The sequence below is a fragment of the Anarrhichthys ocellatus genome, unplaced genomic scaffold (genome assembly GCF_004355925.1).
Source record: "Anarrhichthys ocellatus isolate YVR2014 unplaced genomic scaffold, GSC_Weel_1.0 scaffold7, whole genome shotgun sequence".
NCBI classification, from domain to species: Eukaryota; Metazoa; Chordata; class Actinopteri; order Perciformes; family Anarhichadidae; genus Anarrhichthys; species Anarrhichthys ocellatus.
In genome coordinates this window covers 1,716,580-1,732,987 of record NW_022280037.1, presented here as the reverse complement: position 1 = coordinate 1,732,987, position 16,408 = coordinate 1,716,580, and the positions used below count along the sequence as shown (strand labels likewise).

Here is a 16,408-nt window from a genome sequence, read left to right as displayed (position 1 = left end):
CCTCTGCTCTTTCCAGGGACTTTCAACGGACCTGTTAAAGACAGAGAAGATTTTAACCTCAGCAGCAGAATTCAAAGGCCAACACTTGCATGCAATCTCTTTTCAACTGACCATAAAAGCCCGGTAAACTGGAGTTCAATGTGTCAACTGCACCTACACAGTTTTCTGACAACCTAAGAAGAGAAACAGAAATGAGATCTCGGACACACCAGGGACTTCATGCACAGTAAATAACACACACATGCAAAACTAACTTTATACTAAAAAAGTATCATGCAACTCAAGCTGAAAGGTTTTGTCCACCAATGGGAAGTTTTAACGCTTTGAGTGCAACTACTAATTTTCATTAATCTACATTCTACAGAAATTATCAAGATGGAAATTGGTAAGTATTGAGTGAAATGAATGGACCATTATTGGTTTTATTTGAGCAAGAGTTGCATCACAACCATTTCTGATTGTTTTGTACGGCTTATTTTGCTCGGAAATAACTACAGATAGCATAATTTTGTACTTCAATGTTTTGGATATGTTTTGGATGACTTTCATTACTTGATGTTTTGCACAGAAAACAAAACAAAACAAAAACTCTAACAAATGAGTGTTGGGGTTAGTTTTACCTTCTTGTGGCGATCTTTAGGCTTTTAGAATCCTCTCCTCTGCGATTTTTTTCTTTTATAAAAACCAGCCAGCATGACTTTGCATCAAAGTCAAGTAAGATCCCTGCAAGCTTGATTTGAAATACTGTTGAAATTCAGTTACTTCAAGTGGCTGAAGATACATTGCTCTCTTGAGAGCTTGAATAACACTAACGGAAGGTTAATGACAATCCACGTTCAAGCACTACATCATTCTCAATTCAAACATGTATTTGGCAGCACATTACCTCAAGGAATGATGAGCTTTATTTATTATTTTTTTCGAAGGCGACATTACAAGTGTCATTTAGATAAGTTTTGAAAACAGACGAAGAGGATAAACTCAAAGTCATAACACTGCTTTTGTTTTTTTTGTCAGGCTAACGTGTATACATACAGCTTATTCAGCGTTGTTGAGAAACCACTGACGACCACTTTCACAAACGGAAGGCATTCCTTTGGTACAACAAAGGCAAAATACCATGTTTAGTTTGATTAAAAAGAAACTAGAAACTTTATTGAAACACGCACTGCAGAAAAACATTTGGGGATATATTTAGTATCCTATTTAGCCAAAGGTACACAGGCATTATGCATTTTGGAGACGGTACGGCTTAAAGCATACACAGTTGTCCTAAGGTTATGTACAAAATATTGAGTTGGCTGCTGCCTTCCTCTCACACAGTAAGGATTGTTAATCCTTCAAGCTTTACAAGAATAAGTCGATCAGCGTTGATTTCGCAAGTAATAGTCCGGACAGATCACAATAAATCAATTGTAAAGTGGGGCAAAAATAGAAGCATTTTTCTTGGCCAAATGGATTTCAATAGTATTTTAGGATACCCTATCACTTCACACAGACTAGATTTGTATTGTATGAACAAATATAAGAGAAGACTTTTTGCAAACGGCTCAGGGCTGTATTGAGTTTGTGACTAACTCCGTTATAGTTAAGTTACATTGAGGCATTGTGAATCATTTTTGTCCAGTCATGAAGGACTTTTAGAATGCAGTCTACGTGAGAAGAATTTATCGCCACAGTCACACTTTGTTCAGATGCAATTAACTTAAACGATAAATCATTAAAATGTTACTCTTGTTTCTTTGTTAGGGTTATGTCACTAGGACCTGTCAACTACGCAACTGAAACAAACATTAAATGGAAACAGGTAAACAACGAAAAAACCCGTCTTCATGTTTCTCCTCTGGCACTCTATGATACATCCAACAAAACGTCTACCGAGTTTAAAAAAAATAAAATAAACCATAAAAAAAGGGGAACAAACGAGAGGGAAATTACTTTTGAAAAGTTCAGTGAGTTACAATCGGAGACAGTTGCCATAGCAACTCTCTACCAGTAGCCGTTCAGTATCTTCCGTAGGGATGCTCTCTATACGTTCCCTTCGACTGCCTGGGAGCGGCGGTCTTGCCTCCAGCCCCGGAGCTGGACCATGAGTTGTCCCACTCATCTTGAGCTACAGAGACAGAAAGGAGAAACACAGGAACAAGTCATTAGTTAGACAGGAGGTCCAATTAGTGCTCCACAAGTGTCCTGTGTGTGTGTGCTACAAATTATTATCTTACCATAGGGCTCATATGGGGTTTCCTGGGCCTCTCCGTGTCCATAGTCATAATATTCAGTATCCCTGTGGGCAGTAAAAAAAGTGTAAGTATAGTACTCTTCCAATTTACAGTAAGATTCAGCAGGCAGGTCATTTTGACTTACGCAGGTGCAGGTTGCTGGTTGTAATAATTGTCATATCCCTCATAGGCAGGCTCTGCATACTGCTCTTCATAGGAAGGCTAAAATGACAAATTTATTTAGACAATGTCAAGCGTGTCACAACTATTGCAACCAAAGGACAGATCACCACGGTCTCGCAAGAGACAAGTCGTGTGAAAAGAAGAAACCAGGACGTAAGCCACTTACATAGTCCTCGTAGCCATCAGATTTGGACTGTGATGCTGAGGGAGGACCCTGGTGGGACATGGCTGCAGAGGGGAGCATCCTTGGAGCCCCTGCTGCAGGTGGTCTAGAGCGGGGAGCCGAGCCTCCTCTATTAGGAGCAGACGGCGGTCCACCCCTACCTGATGGTGCACCCCTATGACCGTTGCCACGCCCTAATCCTCCCCCCCGGGGGCCACCACCCCGCATTGCTCCTCGGGGAGCCCCGCGTGGCATCCCTCGCCCCCTGTGGACAGTTAACCAGGTTGTAAAATGTGATTAACAGAAAATGTATCCTTAAAACTAGCAGTAATTTCACTGGTTAAAAATAATAATTATTGTTATAGTCATGAAATCAGGCTCCTACCGTGGTCCTCCAGCACCAGGTGGTCCACCCCTGCCCCTGCCGAGGTGACCACCTCGCCCCCTGGGACAATCCTGGGATCCATTCAGGAAGTTAGGATCCATGTACTCGTGCTCTCCGGGCTCCTACAGACACGACCAAAACAGTCAGTTTGCTTGTCATTTTCACAGGACAGCCGGGGGGCGACAGTGACAACACAAGCAGTTCTACCTTCCTCAAACCTGCGGTCATCATTTACTTATATCGTACTTTACTACGGTATTATTGTCTAATGCGATATAGGGGACCAAAAGAGGACTTCAATGGTTTTCAGTTTTTGAACCGAAAACAGATTCAAAATAATATCAATTAAATGACAGAGATAGTTTGTAAATGCAACCGTGCGCATATGTAGTCATAAACAAATGAGTCGCTGCGTTTCAGTGACTGGGAAAGCACAGCGCACACAGAATAACTAATGACAATAAATGTTGATGCATATTGAATAATGCGGGGTTATTTTTCCATATTTAATGATAATGATTTTTGGGGTAATGCATACCTTTAAAAAAAACAAAGACATTAATTCAAAGAAGATCTGTCAAGATGAACTGGAATGCCAATGTTAAGCACAAAAACGTTTCTGTAAAACATTCCCCAGGGCACATACCGGGATAAGGAACTTCTTGACCTCCTCCATAGCATGAGCCATGCGCATGTAGGCTTCTGGTATGGGTGCCATCACCTCAATGAACACATGCAGCTCCATGGACAGGTGAGCGTATTTGGCCTCACCGCCCTTCCTCAACTCTTCCTCCTGAAAACAAAACAAAAAAAAAAAAAATGTAAATTATGGTTAATGTACAAAACAATAATACCAGTTATCCTTTGAATAGTGCAGCTAGGAAAACGTTTCTACAAATACCTTATTCTTGTCTCTCATGGAACCTTTCCCCAGAACTGAAATCTTTGCACCAGTCTCTTCCTGGAGTCTCTTGATTGTGCTGCCCTGTGGTCCCAGAAGCTTACCAACAAAGTTCACCTGTAGGGAATGTTCCAATGTAATTGCAGCCTTGCATTATATTATGTTACCAGCAACAAAGAGACAGATTATATACACAGCAGGTAGTACAGCCCATTCTTAAATAAAATCAGGTCACGGTCAACTCAGTCCTTACTCTAAATCTGCATTATTAGAATACTGCAAAATTGATCATGCAGAAAAACAAAGATTAGTACACAGAGCTCATGACTTGATTAATACTGGGACATCCCAGTTGGAAGAAGAGAGGGTGCCTTTAATCAGATGCAGGATTAAAACATTTTTTAATCTAACCTCCAATGGGCCAGTTCACTAAACACAGCATCCACAGCAGTGGATGGAGCATTAAATGAGAACGCATAAATTAAACGCTTACCCTGGGATACTGCTTGGTAGGAATGAGTACCCGCTCTTTCAGTTTGAGATTCTTGGTGGCGAACAGGTCCAGGTATGTTTCCTTCTCTGGCTCTTTCTTGGTCTCACCTTTCCCAATCCTCTCAATCTCTGCACGCGAGAAGGGGAAAACAACGTTTTTAAGCATGTGGAATTCACAGGTTCAATGACCAACTCGCGATAAATGCCAAAAACATGATGCATAGCAATGATATTTAGTGCCAATTAAAGTGCTTTTGTCTATTGCATGAGCCGTAATATATTAGGCGCCGTGCAAAAATGAGTCGATGGTATGAACGATCAACACAGATTATTTCATTCACAAAAAAAAAAAAACATTTATAAACGTTAGTCTTTTTGAAGAAGGATTATTTCCGTTAAAATAAGAAAAACACGGTACATTTTCAACTGAGACAGTTTGACCCACATCACTAACAACCACGTGTTCATAACGCCATTGTTCAGGCCTGCACCGGCCGCTCGTTTAAGAAAAAAAGACGCTAGGCCTCGCGCCATACTGCCGTTAGTCTGTATTCGCCTCTACACGGTGGCGGTCACATTTACCTGCAGAAATAAGCTTCATTGCGTGCGTGAACGACTGGTCCAAGCTGTCTTTTTCGGCCTGGAGCTCCGGAAGGTATTTAGAGTCTTCCATTTTGATTTTCCTTTGTGGGCTTGACTGCACGGCGGACCCAAAATTGAACGCTTGGCTCGTAGCAACACACTACTCCGGCCAGATTAAAGAGCGATGCCCTGCTACGTTCGTTCGACACCGGAGACCCGGTAGAAACACGTTGCACAATATGTGGTCGAGTTGCAGAACGACCACGGTATCTTTCCTTTGCACGTCGCGCGGCTCTCTTCAATGGACAAAGGAGCAATGGCGCAGCTGCATTTCAGTGCAGTGGGAGGAGGAAGATGCGCGAGAGGAGGTGATGACGTCACCGCCAGAGCGCACCACGGTAATCGGGAGGGAAAGGCAGCAGGGGGCGTGGTCTCATTGAACCGGTTGAATGGTGATTGAAACCTATTGTTATAGAATATAGATCCAACGTCCTCTCGCTGATCATGGTTCTTATTAAACATAGAAGGTAAATCTTCCATCGATGCTGTTTTTTTTATCAAAGTTCATTGATGTTACTGTGTCCTATATTGCATATTTGTCTCAGAAATGTGTATTTCAGTTTAAACTTATTTGTAGTACCCTATTTATTATTATTATTTTGCATATTCCACCATTGGTCAATCCACATGGAATTTGGCAAGGATTAATTACTGCAATTAAAATACTACTGCGACAGCTTCTAATGTTCTTACAACTGTAAGTAATGCTATAATAGAATCCCAGCTGGTTTCAGCCCGTTTACACCTGATTCCACTTGTGCAATGCATTGTACATATTTGGTCCATGACAATAGAGACTAGTTGAACTGGAAAACACAGTGTGTAGCTTTCTTTTAGCCACATAAATCACAAATATCATAAATACTGCAGTTTACACTTCCTTTTACTCTATTTATCCAGAACAGCTTTCAGAAACTGCCTGGGATTATTATGTCAATACTAATAAATAAAAAAGTAATCTTCCATCTATAAAGTGTTTAAAGTGTGTGGAAAGTACCACTTTCCATTTAATCAATCCCACAGCAGAAAAATAAAAAATCTGTTGATTTATTTACAATGATTAAGGCATCGACACAATTCATGTCAAATTTGTGATAAATAAGAATTTGCAAAAGCATTTCAAGTAAAACTGGGTTAACAAAATGTGTTAAAACATTGCATTGTTCTCAATTAGTTTTTCTTTTCAATAGTGACTTTAAGTAAAGACTCATAATATTTCCATGGTTTTGTGATTTCTGAAATGATACAATTTATAAGATATAAGTGTCATATCACTAATCTGTAATCTATCAGCTAACAGAAATGTTGGCAAATGCTGCTGTTCGTAAACGGTTCACCGTACAAATAGAAAAACATTTTACAAGTCAAGAATCATTGCCTTAGATAAAAGGCCACTTAAATTGGCCGAGTAGATATTCCAGTTTCATTGAACCAGGAGTGCGGTCTGCCTCTGGAGGTATCGTCAGATATCAATGATGGCAAATATCTCCGATTTTTCCTTATCGTGGATCTGCATTGCGGAGTATGTGATGGCTTTCACCTCAGTTCCCTGGATTTACAAGAGAGGACATAACACAAACACAGCATTTATCTTGTGTTATGTATTGTACACAATTCTCCTATAAGTGTATATTCTACAGTAACATCTTCAAGCAAGCTTCACTGACTTACCTGTGGATGCTTTGCCAGAGAGAATTCCTCACCCCAACTTTAATAAATAAAACAAAGATGACCATGTGAGAGAGCAGCATAAAAGAGATAAATGAAATAGAAAAGTAAGACTAGATCGATGAAGAAGAGTGTGTTTAGGAGAGAGAGGTCAGCTGCAGTACTCAGAGGTTCAACATCTGTTCATGTCTGAGGTTCCTTCCAAACCGACATTCAACAGCAGAAAAATACCAGTTTGTCCTTACACTGTTATTTGTGTGACTTTACTGCACTTATGTGCTTGCTTTGCCCCTTTGTAAACCACCAGGTCACCCCTCCTGTAGGCCTTGTTGTTGTTGTGTCGAAGCTTCCTGAGCTCAAAGGAGAACCTGGATTTATCATCGCTCAAGGAGCAGATTATCCTGGTAGATGTCTTCACAGAAGCTGATAAATAAGGTCATTGTATCAGTGTAGTCATCCAGGTAATCTTCCATGAAGATGTCTCAGGGTCTATTTTGGCTACAGGGGACCATATTTTAGAGCTTTTGCCAGTGTGAGGTAATGTGGGAGTGATCGGAGTTCCCCAGTTGCGTGCAAGTAGATGCCTTATACGCTTAAATACTGGTCTGCTAACAGCTGTTATGAGGAGCTTGGATATATTCTAGGGGAGGGATATACACTCCAACCAGTATTATAGCAGTAAGTTTACGAGGGGAGTAGAATGGTTTAGCAAGACTTTCAGGTCAGAGGAGCACTTCTTAGCTATAGCGGTCTCATCACTGCACCATCTGTGGTCAATGTGGAAACATAATCCTCCACCTGTGCTTTTCTTTTGGTCTGCCCGTGAGATTTCCTCCCCGAAATACATGATAGAGGTGAGCTTCTAACAAATATAAGTTTGTTTTGATCAAAAGTTATCTGGGTGGAGTTGCAGGGAATGAGTTATTAAGTAAAGACAACAATGGAAACTTACCCAATGGAGCGGATCTTGAAGTGCATTCTGTCTATGTGCAAAACTTTGATCTCCTAGTGGATAGATTCAACAAATTATTGTGTCAGGAGAATAACAGTAAAATAATAAACAAGATATTAACATAGTCTGTCCATCAAACAAGAATCAAAATACATTATATGTAAATTATGCACAGCAGTGTGCATACTGTGGCACATGTGGGTCACTTCCTGATAGAACAGACCAGGGCACAGGTTGAACTATGGTAGTTCCTGCTGCAATGTCTCCATACCTCCCCTAGATGTTTTAATAAACTACATACAAAACATGTCCAGCACCATATAACTGATCCAACATACTCACCCTGGGAACGAAGAAGAGTTCGGCACTAAACTTGTACAACCAGTCATCTAGGAAGTGGAAAAGAAGAGACTCCATGTCGTCACCTTGTGAAAAGGGAACAGGATATGCAGGTTTAGTTCTGGTGATCTGGAAGCAGCATGACTGATCGAGGTATAGAAGAGGTTGATCGAGGCTTGCGTTGAACGGACGGCGACAAAGTGCTCCCACCCTCTGATTCCACGTCAACAGTATCAATCGGTTCCACTGTCTCTGTGTCCGTCATGTAGCCAAACATGCCCATGGCACACTGCTCGAAGGCTTCCTCCAGAGTGTTTCCCCAAGAGTGAATTCTTTGAAGAGAGATCAGCAAATATAACAGCGACCGAAACAACAGAGAAACATGAGATTTCACCAAGATGTCAAAACACACTCACTGCACGTCCGCTGTATGATCCAGGTCTGCAATAGTAAAACACAAGGTGACATAATGAGGCAGGGCGTGCTGTTAGAAGTGCTTATAACAGCTGGGCACATATGACAATACAGTTTAGTTTAATTAGGCATGAACATAACGTTAGCTACAGCTAGCTGACGATGGAGACTGAAACAAAGTTTTAACAGTGTTCACTAGTACAGTAATGTTAAACGAGCTAAGCTAGCTACATCTTTTTAATCATAACATCAGACTTACATTCATATTTCTTGTTGATTTTCGGGTATTTTGACTTAGTCACTTTCTGTGCCTCTGTAAGGTCCAGCTCACGGTCGCCCATTCTGACTGTACGTTCACTCAACGCTTTAAAGGACGACCAAAACAAATGTCACCATGTCGGTGTGTCACAACCGTGAGGCTACATGCGTCGGAGGAGGGATGTTCCGGATGGAAGACGTGTGTTTGCTGTGACGACTTCCTGTCGGTGTTTGCTGAACGCTGATTGGTCGATCCCGTTCCATCGAGTTGGCGCCATTGCAAGCCTTCGTTCTCTCTACAGAGTGCTCTCTCCCAACATATTTCTCTACTCTTCGTCAGTGCTAGTGGTTCAACCACGACACAATGGCTGATAAAGACGGTAAGGGTGTTCACTTTTTACTGAATTAGCTGATTAAACGTGTACGTGTGTGTTGTCCAGAATGACACCGGCTACCAGTCAGGATGGACCGGTGTTGGCGCGCCAGCCAGCATCACCTTTCATTGTTATAGACCAGCCAGCTAGCTGGTAGCTAACGTCAGCAGCTAGCAGGCTGGCTAAGCAGAGGTTTTAATGTACGAGTGTAGCTTAACACATGGAGGAACGTGTGGCTTAGGGCTGATAATGATTTCGTACTCGTATAGCCAACTATAGAAGAATGACATTATATAATCAGTCAAATAAACCTCATTTAACAAGGGAAAGACTTTTATGAGTACGGTATAACTTTTATGTCTCTCCAATATTCAGCCCAGGCAAGTTAGATGCGGCATGACCTAACTTTATGTTATTGGTAAATGTTCCTTTTGCAGCTGCATTTGACGATGCTGTGGAGGAAAGGGTGATCAATGAGGAGTACAAGATCTGGAAGAAGAACACTCCTTTCCTCTATGACCTGGTCATGACTCACGCGCTGGAGTGGCCCAGCCTCACTGCCCAGTGGCTGCCAGATGTCACTAGGTGAGAGGGGATCTGCTGACATAAGAGGGATCATGTCGGTTTTTTTTTTTCATATGAATGAACATATGACTAATTTTTTTTACTCCCTCCCTCTTCACAGACCAGAGGGGAAGGACTACAGTGTACACAGGCTGGTTTTGGGAACACACACTTCTGATGAGCAGAATCACCTTGTAATTGCTAGCGTTCAGCTCCCCAATGATGATGCCCAGTTTGATGCGTCACACTATGACAGCGAGAAAGGAGGTGAGGGATAATGTGTGCATGGGAGGTTGTGTTGTGTTAAAAAAACTAGATCCTTAAATGTGTTGTGTCTAGCTGCTTATTGGACAAAATGGCTTGATGGGTGAACTTTGTTTTCAAAAGCTAATGACATGTAAAATCATGTCCACTGCCAAGCCACGTAGATTAAACAAATTATTCACATTGGGTTAGATATTTCAATATTAACATTATTGTCATCAAATTGTCTTAAACAAGTTCTCGTATTTGGATATTGTGGCTCACAGTTCTTCTTGATGAATGAATGCATTTAAATCTCGCGGAAATCTTTAATACTTCAGAAAATATAGGTACGTATTGTTGTTTTAGATTACATTTTAGTTAATAAAATGCAATAAACCAGAATTGCATAGAATTTACCTCTTTTTTTTTTCTTTTTTTTTTTAACGTGCTCGGTAGAACAGAATTTTATTCGACGCCTGCTCATTTGCATCAAACATCCAATGTAACCGTTGTTTATTTCAGAGTTTGGGGGCTTTGGATCCGTCAGTGGAAAGATAGAGATTGAGATCAAGATCAACCATGAGGGGGAAGTGAACAGAGCCCGCTACATGCCTCAGAATCCTTGCATCATTGCCACCAAGACTCCCACCAGTGACGTGCTGGTATTTGATTACACAAAGCACCCCTCCAAGCCCGGTAGGATTACAGCCAAAAACCCCATGTGTTCTTTTCTGCACATTTTTCTGCACATTAAAACATCATTTTATTTATATTGAAGACCCTTCTGGAGAATGCACCCCAGACCTGCGGTTGCGGGGCCACCAGAAGGAGGGCTATGGCCTCTCCTGGAACCCGAACCTCAGCGGCTGCCTCCTCAGTGCTTCTGATGACCACGTAAGCAACCTGGAAGTGTTAAGTCTAGTGTTGTCTTTCTTCCCGTTTTCACTAGAATCTTGTGTTTTCCGGTGGCTCATGTTAATTTTTTTGGATGTTTAAATAGTTTAGAGTTATTACAAATGAACCTGTTTGTTACTGTTTTATATAACTAGTCTTTTGCCATTGTTGCAAAGCATTTCCTGACTTTGTTTTGATTTTTTTTTTTTGTAAATTGTTGTTAAAACATTTTCTGAACCATCTCTGCTGTTTTACAGACAATCTGCCTGTGGGACATCAGCACAGTGCCCAAGGAGGGAAAGATAGTAGATGCAAAGACCATCTTCACAGGCCACACAGCTGTGGTGGAGGATGTTTCCTGGCACCTGCTCCACGAGTCGCTCTTTGGGTCTGTGGCGGATGACATGAGACTCATGATGTGAGCAGCTCTTTAGTTGATAACAAAATTAACTAACCGTGACGACTCATGGGACACAAAAGTCGTTGTTCAGTTTCCATCTTCTTTTGAACAGTGGTGCTTTTGTCTGCTTTGGCACAGCTGGGACACGCGGTCCAACAACACCTCCAAGCCCAGCCATGCAGTGGACGCCCACACTGCTGAAGTCAACTGCCTGTCCTTCAACCCCTACAGTGAGTTCATCCTGGCCTCTGGCTCTGCAGATAAGGTGGGTCCACTCTTTCTCTGTTTCGCTGTTACATAGCGTGCTGCTGTCCAGTGAAGTCAGTTCTCATTTGTTATGTGTTGAATCGGTTGAAGCTGGAGCTACTTTTTCTTTTTTAGACTGTGGCTCTTTGGGACCTTAGGAATTTGAAACTGAAGCTGCACTCCTTTGAGTCTCACAAGGACGAGATCTTCCAGGTAAGAAGTGGCCCTCTGGTCAGGTCAATTCATCTGAAGGAGTTCGTTGCAGATCTGGGGTTATGTCGGGCTTTAGATGTTGGCAAACAGAGCTACAACTAAAAACTGGTAATGGGTGTGTTTCTCTCAGACGTTGCTATGTTATGTCTTCTGATGGCCACTCAGAGGTGACCTGGCAGATGTTTTTATGGTATTCTGTTGATTGTTTGGTGCATGTGATGCAAGACACATTTTTGTGTGAACGGACAATGAAGCTTTTATCTTATGGCTAATGGTAGAAACACAAGACTCTAGTCTTCAAATCAGGCTTACGAGGTCATCATTATTTTAGAGGTCATCATTTTGTGCGACGTGGCATATTTGCCTTTTTAAGCACACATGCCACCTCTGCGTTACAGAGGAATAGTTTTGGTCTTGTTGATTGTGGCTTTCTATTGATAGTGTTGTTTTTATGGAGCTCTTTGTCACAGAAATGTAACATCTGGCCCATCTCTACTCAACAGGTTCAGTGGTCTCCTCATAACGAAACCATCCTGGCCTCCAGCGGCACCGACAGGAGGCTCAATGTCTGGGACCTCAGTAAGATCGGAGAGGAACAGTCGCCTGAGGATGCTGAGGACGGCCCTCCTGAGCTGCTGGTCAGTTGTGACAAAAACAGCTGCTGCGTGTATGTATTAATCCAGTTTAAGGTGCGGTGGTGATCCCTCCTGCTCTGCTCCTCTCTAGTTCATCCATGGCGGACACACAGCGAAGATCTCCGACTTCTCTTGGAACCCCAACGAGCCTTGGGTCATCTGCTCTGTATCAGAGGACAACATCATGGAAGTCTGGCAAATGGTAAGAGCTTTGTTTGTCCCCATATTGGGAACTTCAGAGGTTCGTGAAATGATGTGGAACAATGAATATCAGACACATGCATGAGGTAGAATTTCAAAGTGCGTTTATTAACATTGAATAGCAGTTACAGTGAATCAACTTCTGAATTGTTTCTTCTCCAGGCTGAAAACATCTACAACGACGAGGACCCAGAAGGTGCTGCAGATGCAGAGGTCCAGGCATGAGTTCAGTCTCCACATCTCTTCATTTGACCTGCTTGTTGAAAACTGATTATTTTTTTTTTTGAAGAACATTTAAAGAATAAAATGCTGCGTTGTCATCTTGTTGTGATGTATTTAAAGTAAGTCTCTATTGACCAGATTTTTAGATATTTTTTTTCCCCAGTACTCAACTCTTTACAGATGTGTTCCACATTCAGGTTTGCTTTTTGATGGCTTTATTTTTTTTCATCCTGTTTAGTTAGTTAAATTTCTACAAAGATCCATTTGTATTAAAGTTGTACATACTGTTCTTGTATTTGCTTGATATTCATATTATGACTTTTCCAGATTCTGTGTGTCACTTTTATATGTGCTGGTTTTGTTTTTCTGTGCTGCATCTGTCTCTTGTGTAGTTAAGTAAATTCATAATAAAATGTTTACAGTAAATTGGTTTGCTTTGCTTCTTGGCGCAGCATGCCAGATGTTAAGTTTTAGGTAGTTCAAGAGTAAATTCTGTAGTAGCGAAAAGTTTAATTTATGCAGAATTTTACAATTATTTGTATAATTTCTTTATGAAATGTAAGTTCTATGCCATGGTATAATGTAGATCAGCATAAGTATCCACTGCAAACAGAATATTAAGGATCCTCCTCTTCAGTGGTTTCACGGGGTTCATCACTGCCTCTATAAAACAAGCCACATGTTAGTCTGTTTTTATCCTGCTGCTCACAATTCAAAGTAAATCCAACCATAGAAGGTTCAGATTAAACGTACATCAGAAATGTCAGCTCTTTCAATATGCTGTCATTACGATCCTCCAAATTTTTCTTAGATTTTCTTTGAACCTCAAACTCCACTTCTAGTTCTCTCAGAATCTCTTTTAGTTTCTCCACAGTCTCCTGCAAAGTAGAGAAACATCTCAGTTGGTCTAGTTTTACCAAACATCCTTTATATATTTCATGTTCTACCCTGACTTCAGTCACCTTGTGTTGTGTGATGCTCTGCTCCCTCTCCTCCATCAGAGTGACCCAATGCTCCAGACAGGCTCTCTGCAACTCCAGTCTCTGCATGGCCTCTCTGAGGGGCCCCAGGCTGGCCCTCAGGTCCATGGCCTGCTCCCTGCTTTTCCTCAAGGACTCCTCCCCGACCTCCCTTCTCTTTAGCAGGGCCATGAGCCGAGGCTCGTACCAGCACTCCAGGGCCTTCATGCTGCCGCTGAGCCGCCGCTGCAGTCTGGCAGAAGCCTGCCGGCACTGGCTGACGTCACTCGTGGCCCTGGGCCTGCGGGGCTTGGAGGCCTGGTCCCTCAGGGTGTTTAGCTGGTTCTGCTGGGCCTCCTGGAGCTGGGACAACTCCTGGGTCAGACTTTGGATGTGGGCCTTGAGCTCCTCCTATGGATGGATGTGAAATTGATTTGAAAGAAAAGACATAGGCAACTGGTATAATTGAGCAAAGCTACAGTTGTTATGAACAACATACAACCTATTTGAACTAATATCTTACAAACATGAACCAACATGTCATTCTCTTCATACATTTTAATATGTATGCTATTTAAAAAATATTTTAGATGTTCAACTTAAGTGTGCTTTATCTTTTCAGTTTCTCCTTTAATGACTTTTTGTAACATAATTCCTTTGTTTCTTAAAATCATGCTGACTTTCTCTCATTGGTATTTACAGCAGTTTTTTAATGTATAAGTTTGCAAACTATATTAATTATATTGTATTGTTCTATATATGTATATATACAGTATATATACACATTTTTCCCCATACTTCTACACAGTATGTAATGTTTCCTGCTTCCTTACATTCAGCATTGACCCCTTACATTGCTCACTGCCGTTTGTTGCACACATTGACGGTTTCATGCAATTATTTTTTTTTGTATTTCCTGCAAAACCATTTGTCTGACAAATATAGATAAAATGATATACACGCAGTAGATGATATGATAGAGACATCTTAAACTGCAGAGCTAACCATCATCTGTCATAACCTGCCACAGTAAGTCAATCCTCCAGGTATCATCCATCCAGGTTCCTACCTGTGTAACAGCAGACTGAGCCACCTCATACTCTTGTTCAGCCAGCGTCACCTGGCTCTGGATGCAGTCTCTCGCTGTAGCAAACAGTTTCCTCTTCACCTCCTTCACGTCCTCATAAACGGCGACATAATCCAGTTGAGCCAGCGTGAGCAGCCTCTGAGTCTCCACCAGCTTCCCCCTCAGGTGCCCCACGACTCGCAGAATGGGTTCCTGCAGAGAGAGGAGCTCCTGTATCAGCTCGTTCCTCCGCGTCTCCAGATGGGACACTTGCTGGATGCAGTGGTTGAAAAGCTGCCCCAAGTGGTCCATGACCACCTGGTCCCTTTGCGGTACGGGATGTGGTGTACACTCATCCAGGGGAGTGATCGTCCCTGTTTCAGAGTCAGTATGGCGGCTGCCTGTGAAATCCTCAACAAGTTCCCTGTGCGACTCAGTAGATGTCATGTTTTTCCCAATGTCTGTTAATGTTTGATTGTCCATGGCCTTCAAGAGACAAGCTGGAAGAGAGTAAAGAACAGCTATTAATCAAATGACCCACAGCAATAACTGATGATTGGGTTAAAAACCAACAACAACTCTAATCTGCTCATTCTTTTTAGGCTGTTTTGCATAACAAAGAAATGTAATGTAAATTGAATCATGATGACATTTCTCATTAGGCAAAGATGCCACACAAGGGAACCTTAAAAACTTTCATTGTCAAAATCTTAAACAGATCAGTAACAATTCTTATTAACTTGTGGCTCTACTTACTTTGTTTGCAGAGGACAGTCCAGACAGCTCTGCAGTGTGTTTTTCTCCAGCAAAACAGAGGCATACTTTCTGTTTATTAATATCACTGGAGGCACAGGGGTGAAACTCTATCTAAGACTCTCTCATACCCCCACAGGAGATCACAAACTGTGTCAGTGCAGACCGGCCTACATGCTCTGGATGCATCATCTAACACATGTCTGGACCAGCCTGAGTGCCAGAGAGAGCTATATTTATACAGCTGTTTTTAATGTGCATCTCAGAAAGGTGGTGATGTCATGACTTGAAAGTGTTTCCAAACTTTTTCTCTACCTTTTGGCCTCAGACTATACTGCACAGGCAGAGGAGGAAACATTAGCAGGCCTATTCTTTTAATAGCTCCTCACACACAAATATAAACAAACAAACCACCACACACAAGGATACCTAAGCAGGGATTTTATAAAGCAACTTTGAGAGATTATCTTCACTGTATAAGTTTATATTTTGTTTAATATAATATCTCATATCCCACACACTAAAACACACTAAAATACTTAAAGAGTATCCACACACGTTAGAAGTATATGCACTGCATGTTTATCCAGAGTGTCTTTATGATAGCATGACTACATGATGCAGTCTGCATCATCTGTGTCCATGGCAACATCGAGTTATTGTTGACCATTTAACTAAATTTCATAGTGTATTCTCTACTCTCTGTCAAATAAACACGTATTTTGATTTGGGATAAAGATCATTGTCACAAAGCTGAAAACAGGCCAGTTTTTATTCATTATGATTTGGAAATGCATGGTTTTCATAAGTCAGTAAGGTGTTCTATGTTTCTTGTATGGTTTTGCATTGATGTGTTGTTCTGCATGAATAAAAACAAACAAAGGAAAATGGTTACATTTGAACTCTAGGCCTAATTTAGATCATTGTCAAACAATATGATTATTTTTTTACGTGAATAAAAATGGTATTTAAATTCATTGTGATTTGTATCCTTTCTATTAACTGTCAGGTATTGCCAT

At 41.5% G+C, this 16,408-nt stretch overlaps 4 protein-coding genes across 5 annotated transcripts; 1 reads left to right on the top strand and 3 right to left on the bottom strand.

The window, feature by feature from the left end:
* Window positions 1-5,291, bottom strand: khdrbs1a (KH domain containing, RNA binding, signal transduction associated 1a). 2 transcript variants are annotated; one of them, XM_031847079.1, is made up of 11 exons: window positions 4,926-5,291; window positions 4,345-4,472; window positions 3,852-3,968; window positions 3,597-3,743; window positions 2,951-3,072; window positions 2,569-2,830; window positions 2,365-2,441; window positions 2,223-2,284; window positions 1,939-2,113; window positions 112-173; window positions 1-31 (listed from the first exon to the last, which is right to left on the bottom strand). In XM_031847079.1, exons 1-9 carry the CDS (start codon window positions 5,014-5,016, stop codon window positions 2,004-2,006), a joined length of 1,116 nt encoding a protein of 371 aa, XP_031702939.1. In that variant the 5' UTR covers window positions 5,017-5,291; the 3' UTR covers window positions 1-31; window positions 112-173; window positions 1,939-2,003. The 2 variants fall into 2 exon arrangements, with proteins under 2 accessions (XP_031702939.1, XP_031702938.1); XM_031847078.1 differs by having other exon boundaries at window positions 112-2,113.
* A 725-nt stretch (window positions 5,292-6,016) lies between these two features.
* On the bottom strand, window positions 6,017-8,817 carry zbtb8os (zinc finger and BTB domain containing 8 opposite strand). Its single transcript, XM_031847082.1, has 7 exons — window positions 8,618-8,817; window positions 8,361-8,385; window positions 8,155-8,276; window positions 7,948-8,030; window positions 7,606-7,658; window positions 6,657-6,693; window positions 6,017-6,534 (listed from the first exon to the last, which is right to left on the bottom strand). The coding sequence occupies exons 1-7, from the start codon at window positions 8,697-8,699 to the stop codon at window positions 6,448-6,450; spliced, it is 489 nt and encodes a 162-aa protein (XP_031702942.1). The 5' UTR covers window positions 8,700-8,817; the 3' UTR covers window positions 6,017-6,447.
* On the top strand, window positions 8,750-13,037 carry LOC116383331 (histone-binding protein RBBP4). Its single transcript, XM_031847077.1, has 11 exons — window positions 8,750-8,996; window positions 9,428-9,575; window positions 9,676-9,821; window positions 10,323-10,496; window positions 10,579-10,694; window positions 10,952-11,112; window positions 11,233-11,359; window positions 11,476-11,553; window positions 12,057-12,191; window positions 12,280-12,390; window positions 12,552-13,037. The coding sequence occupies exons 1-11, from the start codon at window positions 8,981-8,983 to the stop codon at window positions 12,612-12,614; spliced, it is 1,275 nt and encodes a 424-aa protein (XP_031702937.1). The 5' UTR covers window positions 8,750-8,980; the 3' UTR covers window positions 12,615-13,037.
* On the bottom strand, window positions 12,398-15,421 carry LOC116383334 (syncoilin). Its single transcript, XM_031847080.1, has 5 exons — window positions 15,393-15,421; window positions 14,640-15,136; window positions 13,574-13,981; window positions 13,365-13,489; window positions 12,398-13,274 (listed from the first exon to the last, which is right to left on the bottom strand). Exons 2-5 carry the CDS (start codon window positions 15,117-15,119, stop codon window positions 13,229-13,231), a joined length of 1,059 nt encoding a protein of 352 aa, XP_031702940.1. The 5' UTR covers window positions 15,120-15,136; window positions 15,393-15,421; the 3' UTR covers window positions 12,398-13,228.
* Window positions 15,422-16,408: the final 987 nt, after the last annotated feature.

What these genes read in the sequence shown, in the direction of transcription:
- khdrbs1a (XM_031847078.1), bottom strand. Translation starts at nt 5,016, where the DNA reads ATGGAAGACTCTAAATACCTTCCGGAGCTCCAGGCCGAAAAAGACAGC. An exon ending in AATGAAGCTTATTTCTGCAG is followed by an intron (nt 4,473 to 4,925) that starts GTAAATGTGACC and finishes TCTCGCGTGCAG; the next exon opens with AGATTGAGAGGATTGGGAAA. An exon ending in CCATGAGAGACAAGAATAAG is followed by an intron (nt 3,744 to 3,851) that starts GTATTTGTAGAA and finishes TTTTGTTTTCAG; the next exon opens with GAGGAAGAGTTGAGGAAGGG.
- zbtb8os (XM_031847082.1), bottom strand. Translation starts at nt 8,699, where the DNA reads ATGGGCGACCGTGAGCTGGACCTTACAGAGGCACAGAAAGTGACTAAG. An exon ending in TTCAAGATCCGCTCCATTGG is followed by an intron (nt 6,694 to 7,605) that starts GTAAGTTTCCAT and finishes TATTTATTAAAG; the next exon opens with TTGGGGTGAGGAATTCTCTC. An exon ending in CTCTGGCAAAGCATCCACAG is followed by an intron (nt 6,535 to 6,656) that starts GTAAGTCAGTGA and finishes TTGTAAATCCAG; the next exon opens with GGAACTGAGGTGAAAGCCAT.
- LOC116383331 (XM_031847077.1), top strand. An exon ending in CTATGACAGCGAGAAAGGAG is followed by an intron (nt 9,822 to 10,322) that starts GTGAGGGATAAT and finishes TGTTTATTTCAG; the next exon opens with AGTTTGGGGGCTTTGGATCC. An exon ending in ACGGCCCTCCTGAGCTGCTG is followed by an intron (nt 12,192 to 12,279) that starts GTCAGTTGTGAC and finishes GCTCCTCTCTAG; the next exon opens with TTCATCCATGGCGGACACAC.
- LOC116383334 (XM_031847080.1), bottom strand. Translation starts at nt 15,119, where the DNA reads ATGGACAATCAAACATTAACAGACATTGGGAAAAACATGACATCTACT. An exon ending in CTCAGTCTGCTGTTACACAG is followed by an intron (nt 13,982 to 14,639) that starts GTAGGAACCTGG and finishes ATCCATCCATAG; the next exon opens with GAGGAGCTCAAGGCCCACAT. An exon ending in AAAGAGCTGACATTTCTGAT is followed by an intron (nt 13,275 to 13,364) that starts GTACGTTTAATC and finishes CTTGTTTTATAG; the next exon opens with AGGCAGTGATGAACCCCGTG.